Source organism: Cynara cardunculus, assembly GCF_001531365.2.
Source record: "Cynara cardunculus var. scolymus isolate 2C chromosome LG 15, CcrdV1, whole genome shotgun sequence".
In the NCBI taxonomy this organism is placed as follows: domain Eukaryota; kingdom Viridiplantae; phylum Streptophyta; class Magnoliopsida; order Asterales; family Asteraceae; genus Cynara; species Cynara cardunculus.
In genome coordinates, this window is record NC_037542.1 from 10,545,892 (window position 1) to 10,556,407 (window position 10,516).

At 39.1% G+C, this 10,516-nt stretch overlaps 1 protein-coding gene across 2 annotated transcripts in view; it reads left to right on the forward strand.

Annotated features, from left to right (window-relative positions):
• The first annotated feature begins 2,429 nt into the window (after positions 1–2,429).
• The window catches only part of LOC112528086 (pentatricopeptide repeat-containing protein At3g12770), a 17,156-nt gene continuing 9,069 nt past the window's right edge, over positions 2,430–10,516 (forward strand). For both annotated transcript variants that reach the window (XM_025138999.1, XM_025139000.1), the window contains exons 1-2: positions 2,430–4,651; positions 4,744–4,933. In XM_025138999.1, coding sequence (XP_024994767.1) covers positions 2,444–4,594 — 2,151 coding nt within the window. In that variant the 5' untranslated portion in view covers positions 2,430–2,443 and the 3' untranslated portion in view covers positions 4,595–4,651; positions 4,744–4,933. The remainder of the gene's footprint in view (positions 4,652–4,743; positions 4,934–10,516) is intronic.

Below are 10,516 nucleotides of genomic sequence, written 5' to 3' on the forward strand. Positions count from 1 at the left end.
GGGGTGGGGGTGAGTGGCAGCTGTGATAGCGACAATAATGGTGTGGTGGTGGGGGGTTAGGTTAGGGGCGTGACAGTAACGGTAGTAGCATGGTCGTAGCAGGGACGTGCAGTGAGTGACCGAGGGTGGGTGAGTGTGATGACAACATTAATGGCATGGTGGTAATGGTGGGGTAGGGTGGGTGGCGGCGACATTAGTGGTGTGGTGGTGGTAGTGGAGGGTTAGGGGTGGGGCATCACAAACAGTAGTAGCATGGTCGTTGTGGGTGTTGATGGAATTCAATTCCTTTCATTATGCTAAGGAATGATGAATTCTTTAACTTGTGGAATTCATTGGAATTTGAAGGATTCCATCAATTTCAAGATATGAACCAAACAAAGGAATGGAATTTGGTCAAAGAAATTTATCATTCAAATTCCATCAAATTCCTTCGAATTCCGCGAACCAAACGGCCCCTTAGTTTTTGAAAAACATGCTAGCTAATAGTAAAAAAAACTAAATCCAATATATTTGATATATATGTTCACACTTTGTGACAACAAAGTGTATTTCTCTTATCATCGACTGCAATCCCCTTACCGTTCACAAAAGACCACCAACTGCACTATATCGACCGCTGAACACAGCCATCCCCATCACTTAACTCCTCCTCCTTCTTGCAGTTCATCATCGTCTTTTCACTACAGTTGTTCATCATCGTAACTCTTCATATCTTTGTTAGTGGGGAATCGTTAAAATGTAAACTTGATGCATAGAATTCTTACCTTGGCAAATCCCTAGCCACAACTTGAATCCTTCCTACTTACTAAACACTTGCTCCATATTATCGGGTAATGTTGTTTACCCACATCGTTTGATTCACATTCCCACAATATCGTTGAACGAGACGTTTCAACAAAGATCAAGAGTCTTACTTATTTGATTAGCGTTTATCCAATTTACTTGAACAATCGTGTAAAGATATTGCCGTGTATGCGTCTAAGAGTGATTAGGACTTGTAAATATTTAAGGTTTGGTATCTACATCTCTAGATGATAATCCATGCTCATTATTACTATTGTGGATTTGTATAAAAATTTCCAATTTTGACTAGTGTGTCTTGGTGGATATAGAAAATGATGTGAAATTGTTTTCCAGAAAAAGTAAAGATGTCGAAGACGGACCTAATTTTTTTACAAGCGGTGATATCATTTGATTATAAAAACAAATGTATGGATATTTTTTATAAAATCATCACTGGTCTGTTGGTTAGTTCATTGTTTTTCATATGTGAAGTTCTTTGTTCAAGTCTTTTATTGCAATTTTTTTGTGTACACAAATTGTTGAAATTTAATTTATTTTCTTGTATAAATATAATTCAATAATTAAATTTGTAATTTTGTTCATTGATTGTATTTCAGACAACACTTACCAACTATTGTTGGTAAACAACCCTTAGTCAATTTCCCGTATTTGCTATATCTTCAATTTAATCGCCGTGCCTTGTACTTGATTATTTATGGGAAAAGTTCAAAAAATTACAACGATTTTTTCCATTTTGATTGATCAAGTCCCTAAATTATTTTTTCGAATGAATAAACCATTAAATTTTCTGATTTTGAATGATCAAGCCCTTAATCATTTTCTTTTAATAAATAAACAATCGACCTTCTTGAAATTTGTTACATACATAATTTTAACCCAAAAAAAAAACAAGTAACTGGCCAGGTAGTTTTAAAGTAAAAAAAATCGAAATCAGTTTACCGTTCCCAATCCTACGTGATAAATACCCCTTGTATCCAACATCATCACTCCCCCTCTTGGCCCGCTCTCTATCACAGTCATTGGGCCACTACCATCGATCTCCCTTTTTATCAGCTCTTTTTCATTCTTCGATTTCTCTTTTTTTGATCTATCTACGTACTCCATTAAAATGTTATAAAAGAGGTAGAATCGAAAGTGAAAAAAAGATAAAAAGAGAAAGATCGATGATAGGGTCCAATGACGGTAATGGTTGGTATAGAGAATGGACGAAGATGGGGTGATGAAGAGGAGTGATTCCGTTGGGTATGAGATGTTTTAGTAGGATAGAATTTGAGAACGATAAAACTAATTTAAGTTTTTTATATTCTTGAACATTTTAAACCAATTATGGATAATTTTTTTGAATTAAAATGACTAATTAATCAATTTTTAAATGTTTAATGATTTATTTGTTAAAAAAATAATATTAAATAACTTAATCATTTAAAATAAAAAAAATTAATTTTTTTTTCATTTAAAAAAATAGTTGAGACACTTTAATCAATTGAAAATACTTAAGTTTGTGTTTTCTCATTATTTATCAAGCAAGAGAAATGAGCTGAGAATTTGGTTTAAGTAGGTACTTTTCCCACTTCAAAACAGAATACTTTTCGTTGCTTTTGCGGTTTCTGTAAAGATGCCGTGATATGTCTTCGATAACATGGCTGGAAATCTTGCTGTTCCAAAAACATTGACGAGATTCTCTCTGTCCACAAAGATTCTAGATCTCCAATCATTTACGGGTCACGACTTGAAAAACCGTAGTAATATCTACAACAGCATCTTCAATCCCGAATCTTTCTACACGTCCCTTCTTGATAGATCAACTTGCAGGAGACATCTAAATCAAATTCATTCCCAGATAATTGTTACTGGGTTTCAATATAACGGGTACATCGTCACGAAATTTATCCACGTGAGTTCTAATGTAGGGGAGATCTCGTATGCACGCCAGTTGTTTGATGAATTTCCTGAACCATATGTATTTTTGTGGAACGCTATTATTCGGGGCTACTCCAAGCAAAACATGTTTGATGAAGCTCTTATGTTGTACACTCGAATGCAAAACGTGGGTGTCCGGCCAGATTGCTTCACACTGCCTCATGTGCTTAAGGCATGTGGAGGAGCAGCTGCCTTCGAAGTTGGTCAGGCGGTACATGGGCAGATCTTCAGGGGTGGGTTCGAACGGGATGTGTTTGTGCAGAATGGGGTTGTGGCTGTGTATGCTAAGTGTGGTAGAATTGATCATGCTAGAAATGTGTTTGAGGGGTTGGGTGGTAGGACGATTGTGTCATGGACTAGTATCATTTCAGCATATGCTCAGAATGGACAGCCAATTGAAGCTTTAAGGATTTTTAAAAAGATGAGGAATTATGGTTTGCAACCAGATTGGATTACTTTGGTCAGTGTTATCAGTGCCTATGCTGACATAGAGGACTTGGGACAAGGGAAATCTTTACACTCTTGTGTGATCAAGATGGGACTTGAGTTTGAGCTGGACTTGCGGATTGCTCTGACTACGTTGTATGCAAAATGTGGGAATGTGATGATTGCCAAATCTTTATTTGATGAAATGGAGATATCCAATGTGATTATGTGGAACGCGATGATTTCTGGTTTTGCAAAAAATGGTTGCTGCAATGAAGCTATAACACTTTTCCAAAGAATGTTGTCAAAAAATTTAAGACCAGATACTGTAACAGTTTGCTCTGCAATCCTGGCTTGTGCGCAACTGGGATCACTCGAAGAAGCAAGAAAGATGGGTGAATACATCGACAACAGCGAGTATAGAATTGATGTGTTTGTCAACACAGCGCTTATTGACATGTATGCAAAATGTGGAAGCATAGACTTAGCCCGGAAAGTTTTTGATCAAACAAAAACCAAAGACATAGTTGTTTGGAGTGCCATGATTGTTGGCTACGGCTTACATGGCAGGGCACATGAAGCGATCAACCTTTTCTATTTGATGAAGCAAGCTGGGGTGCGCCCAAATGATGTCACATTCATTGGGCTTCTTACAGCATGCAATCATGCTGGACTTGTAGAAGAAGGTTGGAGAATATTTGACAGTATAAGAGACTATGGTATTGAACCACGCTATCAACACTACGCTTGTGTCGTCGATCTTCTTGGTCGTGCAGGGTGTTTGGAACGGGCTTATGATTTTATAACAAAGATGCCAATCAAACCTGGTGTGTCGATATGGGGAGCACTTCTGAGTGCAAGTCGGATTTATCGCCATGTGGAACTAGGAGAATATTCTGCACAACAGCTTTTCTCGTTAGACCCTTGCAATACAGGGCATTATGTACAGCTGTCCAATCTCTATGCTTCAGTCTTTATGTGGAGTGGTGTAGCAAGGGTTAGAGTGTTGATGAAGGAGAGAGGATTGACCAAGGACATGGGGTGTAGTATGATAGAGATTGAAGGGAAGCTTCACGTCTTTCGTATGGGAGACATCTCACATCCAAGATCGAATGAAATATATAAGGAGCATAAGAGGTTGGACAGGAGGTTGAAAGAGGCTGGATTTGTTGCAGATACAGATTCTGCTTTACATGACTTGAGTTATGAAGACAAGGAGGAGAGTCTCTGCAATCATAGTGAAAGGCTTGCAATTGCTTATGGGCTTATCAGTACTCCTTATGGAACTACACTTAGGATAACCAAGAATTTACGTGCATGTGTAAACTGTCATGCTGCAATAAAACTGATATCTAGACTTGAAAACCGGGAGATAGTTGTTAGGGATTCCAATCGGTTTCATCATTACAAGGGTGGGGAGTGTTCTTGTGGAGATTATTGGTGAGAGAAGCTTGGTTTATCTAGCTGGTTCAGAGTCTATTTTATATGATTTTTTGATCAGGTATGCCAGCAAAGAAAATTGAATTGTTTCGCTTGATTGTTTTCATGTGGCTAACTTCTTATTTTCTGAAGCCTGTGATGTGCTTATTGCAGTTTCCCTGCACTGTTAAGATTTCGAAATGTACAAGTTGGATCTATCAGGCTGACTTGATGATTAGAGTCTGGGAGACACCCCTTGTTATGTTGGTGCTGAGAGTTTGGCGATAACAAAGCTAAAACATAAAGAAACCCAAGTAGCAAGACCAAGGATGATGATTTTCTTCTGGCATTCTTGAAGTCTCAGGTTAGTCACTTCTCTAATCATTTGAATAGAAGTGTGAATGACCAAAGTTTTTCCATATGGCTATAATGATTCTTTCATTTCAATGCTTTGCATTTTATAAGCATTGGTGAATGGTTTATGCTAGGTGCTTAATCGTGTATATAAATTAATGTAGCCCTGATGATGATATAAGTTGGAGCATTGAGTAATCAAGTTTGCCATTGTCTCTTGGATCCACTTCTTAAATTTTACTCCATCTCTTGTTCATTTAAACATCAAGAACGAGCATAGAATGACAGATAATTAATAAACCATGTATTACTTCTTCTACATTTGACTTCTTTCGTTTTTACAACATGGCTATATGCCCTCAGAATCACACGTTCACTTATTGAATGTGTATCTTAATATTGGACAATTATGTTTATGTTTTGACTTCCTATTCTCCCGGTCTTCCCTTTCTCATAGTTCACTTGTTATCATATTATGTATATGTAGGAACATATTATCATATGTCTCTAACCACCTTCAACTAGACTTGCACTAGGTACAAGTCGATCTAGAAATTAATACTTGAAACATTTCATTAAGCGAGACGGAAGGTGTGTGTACAATTCGGCTGGATGTTGACTGGGCAGTTTGCCTGGATGCTCATGTGTATATCCTGTGTCTTATCGTATGATAGGAACCAAGGTTTTAAAAAGCGAAATCGGGCCTCGAGGCGTTTTCCCTCCATGAGGCGAGGCATACGCCCCAAAGCAGAAATATATATACCAATATATATATATATATATTATATATGAAAATATATGCAATATATTAACACACACACACACTCGAGTACTAGACAAAAACATTTTTTCGATCATGAAATATAGATAAAAGAAACAAAGAAAAAATATATTGATCTACTAATAATATATATTGAGGTTCATTAATTGTGGTTGGTTCCCTTAATCGTGTTCTCAGCCGTCTTCCATCATCGGCCGTCTTCCATCATTTGGCTTAACGATTTATGAATACGAGAACCGCTCCAGTGTAGTCGCAATATAATTCGGGATATGATTTCCCTGGTTATTTGGGTGAAATTTGAGCGATTGAATCTTGACTTCATTTACCGAAAATACCCCTGAGCGGGTTCTATATTTATATAAAATAAATCAATTAATACACATATTTACACAATATGCCATCACTTCATCTTAGGCCATTGATCAACCAATTGGATGGTGTAGATTAGTTTGTAGAATTTTAAAGATTTTGGAACAGGAGAAAAATATTTCTCTATTGAATTGTATCTGACTGAGAACTAGAGAAACAAGTTTAAATACACAACAACTACCTATAAACTAGGGAAAAATAGAATTCAGATAAGCACACATTAAGATGATCTATATGTAACACCGTGGTTATAAAACGTCCAATTAACCCATGGTGATGCTTCCACTTAACCAACACCAATTCCACAACCTTGTTGCGCAGATTCACCGTTCGTTCATTTAAGATGGCCTTGGGTTCTTCAATGTATCTCAGTTTCTCGTTTACTTTGACTTCCGTTAATGCACCACCTCCTCGTGTTTACAGAGACATTTCCTTAGATAACCAACATGAAAAACATTATGGATACCTGTGAATTCTTCTGGTAACTCAAGCCGATACGCTTGCTTTCCAATACGCTCCAATATCTTGAATGGCCGAATGAAACAAGGGCTAAGTTTACCCTGTCTTCTGAATCGGAGTATACCACGCCATGGAGAAACCTTCAGCATTACAGGATCCTCGACTGAGAATTCAATCGGTCTTCTGTGGCGATCCGCGTATGATTTCTGCCTATCTCGTGCTGCTTTCATTCTTTCCCAAATTACTTGAATCTTGTCGTGAGTAATCTGAATGAGCTCGGGGCCAGCAAGCATCTTTTCTCCAGTTTCTTTCCAACATAGAGGCGTACGGCACTTACGTTCGTACAAAGCCTCAAAAGGTACCATACCGATTGTCGCATGGTAACTGTTGTTATACGAAAACTCGACCAGAGGCAAATGAGTATCCCAACTCCCACCGAACTCCAAGACACAGGCACGTAACATGTCTTCTAACGTCTGAATGGTACGCTCAGATTGCTTGTCAGTTTGCGGGTGATACGCGGTATTGAATGCCACCCGTGTTCCCAGTTCCAGGTGTAATTCAGACCATAAGTTAGAAGTAAACCGAGAGTCACGATCTGAGATTATCTTCAACAGTACACCATGTCACACAACGATCTCGTCAACATAAAGTTGCACCCACCGATCCATCTTATATGATTCCCGAACGAAATGAAAATGAGCAAACTTTGTCAGGCGATCCACGATGACCCAAATACTGTCGTGCTGACGAGAGGTCTTAGACAACTTTGTAACAAGATCCATGGTTAGCTCTTCCCATTTCCACACGGGTATCTCCAAAGGTTGTAAACTCGCATACGGCTTCTGGTGCTCCTCGTTTACCTGTAAACACGTGACGCATTTCTCGACGTAATGGCCGATATCAGTTTTCATCCCAGGCCACCAATAGTCTGATCGGAGATCATGATACATTTTAGTACTTCCTGGATGAACAGACAATATGAACTTGTGCGCCTCTGTCAAAATAACATCTTGTAACCCACCAAGTCTCGGAACCCAAATTCGGGTTTTAAAGACTTTTAATACGTGACTGTCTTCATATAAAGAATCGAAATAACCAACCATGCTCTCCGACTTGATGTATTCAGGCTTCAAAGCCTCACGTTGCCATTTTCGAAGATTAGTAACTAGTGTCGATTCAAGTGAAATATGTGAGATAGCGTAGCACATCGATCCCACATACGCCTTCCTATAATCGATACACATTCTGAAGAAACCATCTTTCTTTTTCACGAACAAGACCGGAGCACCCAAGGTGAAGTGCTTGGTTGGATGAAACCCTTGTTCAATAACTCCTGCAACTGACTCATCATCTCTTTCATTTCAGCCGGTGCTAGACGGTATGATGTCTTTGCTATTGGGGCAGCACCAGGTATCAAGTCAATTCGGAACTCTACGTGTCGGTCTGGTGGCAACCCAGGCAGATCATCAGGAAACACATCGGGGTACTCACGCACGATTGGTACATCTTGTACTGTTCTCTTCTAAGACATGCTAAGAAAGAAGAACACCCCTTCGTTAGATATTGACGAGCTATAAGCATGGAAATTACCTTAATGTCACCCACTCGTTGTTCTTCGTATATGTAGAAGAAATCCCCGTTGTCAATCGGAATCCGTATCATTCTTTGAGAACAAATTATATCAACTCGATTCTTTGCCAACCAATCCATCCTGATGACGATGTCGAAGCCGTGTATATCTATTGGGATCAAATCTACTAAGAACTCGTAGTCTTCTAACACTAATGTGCAGTCTCTATAGATCTTATCACCTACTAACATGGTACCATTTGCCATGTTGACAGTAAACGGTCTATCGAGCATAAAGGGCACACAATTCAAGAAGATTGTATAATAATGTGACATAAACAAATTTGTAGCTCCAGAATTGAATAGAATGCGTGCGGGTAAAGTATTAACAAGAAAGATACCAGTCACCACCTCGGGTTCTTCGCGAGCTTGTTCTGCCGTAATCTGAAAAGCTCGTGCACGTGCTTTGGGCACCTCCTCCTTTTTGACTGAGGCCCCGGTCGTCGTTGGTCGATGTACTGATGCTTTACTGCCTTCTCGATTGTCTCGAGGGCAATTTCTTTGTCGGTGTCCCAGAACCCCGCATGAATAACAGGCTTCTTCTCTTCGAGGACAATTCGTACGAATGTGCCCACCTCGCCACAACAGAAACAACGTAAGCCTGTCGGTTCAACATTGCATCGCCCTGAGTGGCTTTTACCACATTTCTGGCAATTTCTCGGTGCATTTGACTACGATAAAATAAAATTTTAGTCTAATAGTTCATATAATTCAATTACAATTTTCACAATCTTATACCTGTAACATCTAGGCCTGAGAAGGAGCACGAGGAGTGCTCTGAATTTGCTCCCGTCTTGGCATAAAGAATAGTGATGGTTTATGTGATGGTGCAGAATAGGTCCTATAAGGTCTTTGCTGTTTCGGTGCGGATACAGTATCATCGGGTATTGTCAAATCGTGCTCGCGGCGTCAAGCATATTCGATTGCTTTAGCAAAACTCGGAATGTCACGGTTCGCAACGAAGTCATGGATTTCTCGTTGTAGTCTGTCAACGAAATGGTCAATCTTGTCTCGGTCAGAATTCATAAACCGTTGGGCAAACCGTGCCTTTTGGTTAAATTCATTTTCGTACTCGATCATAGTCATATTTCTCTGCTTCAGATCCAGAAACTCTTTCTCAAGGCGTCTTTGAAGGTTCGTTGGGCAGTATTGCTCAAAGAATAGAGCTCGAAATTCTTCCCACGTCATATTCTATCGGGTATTTGGGTTGAGAGATTCGAAAATATTATCCCACCACACCAGAGCCCGCTCGGTGAACATCGCGGACGCATACCTCACCTTGTCGTCGTCGAGTACATGAGTGATCCGAAACACCTTTTCGGTGTTATGTATCCATTGCATCGCAAGTATGGGATTTGGTTGTCCCGTGTATTCTGTCGCTCCACTACTTCGGAAAGCTTTGAATGAGACCCGTTTGGTTTTGGGTCGTGGCACGTCATCATTAATTGGATCCTTACCTCCATCATCAGGTTTTGGAGCATTAACAAGTTCCCGCTCCTCCGTTAACCGTTTCTCAAATTCAGGTCGTTGTTGTTCAAACGCTATTTGAAGTTGATCCGTCATATGTTTCATGAGCCTTTCGGTACGAGGGGATATCGGGGCACCCTCGTTATTACCGGCGTTACCTGGAATATTTTCTCTGACATTGGGGATCGTCGGAATGTGACTCGCCTCGTCGTGATCCGCCATCATGTTGAAAGTGTAACATTTTATATCAATTATGATTCTAAACCCAGGTTCCCTACCCATCTTAGGTGGTCTCTCTTATTGGTCTATATCCCGTATAATCATCACTTGGTTACTATACGATGTCAACGCCTAGTTTAAGTCTAGATACCACTTAATGATACCTAGTTCACTTAAACTACTGCTCTGATACCATAATTGTAACACCGTGGTTATAAAACGTCCAATTAACCCATAATCACCAAAAAATTTAATTTTAAACCTCCAAAACATTCGGGATACAAACTTTAGTTTAAAACCACCAAAAATGATCAAATGGTTTGACCCAATAAAGTCAAACACAACCAAAATTATTAATTACTTACAAACCGAATGAACCTAAACCAATCGGGACATGATATAACTACCCGGAATGATTAATATATATATATACACACACACACACATGCCAAAATATTACAAAAAAAAAAATCACAAATCATGTACCAAAAACTAGATCAAGTTCTTCAACTTCAACCGAATCAATTATTTCACCCAATCCTTTCCCTTGTCTAATTCTTTTCTTGAAAAAGAGATGTTGGAGAATTCGGATTAAGTACGGGGCTTAGTGAATTAAATGAACTAAACAAAGAATATTAGCATTACATATATATATATATATATATA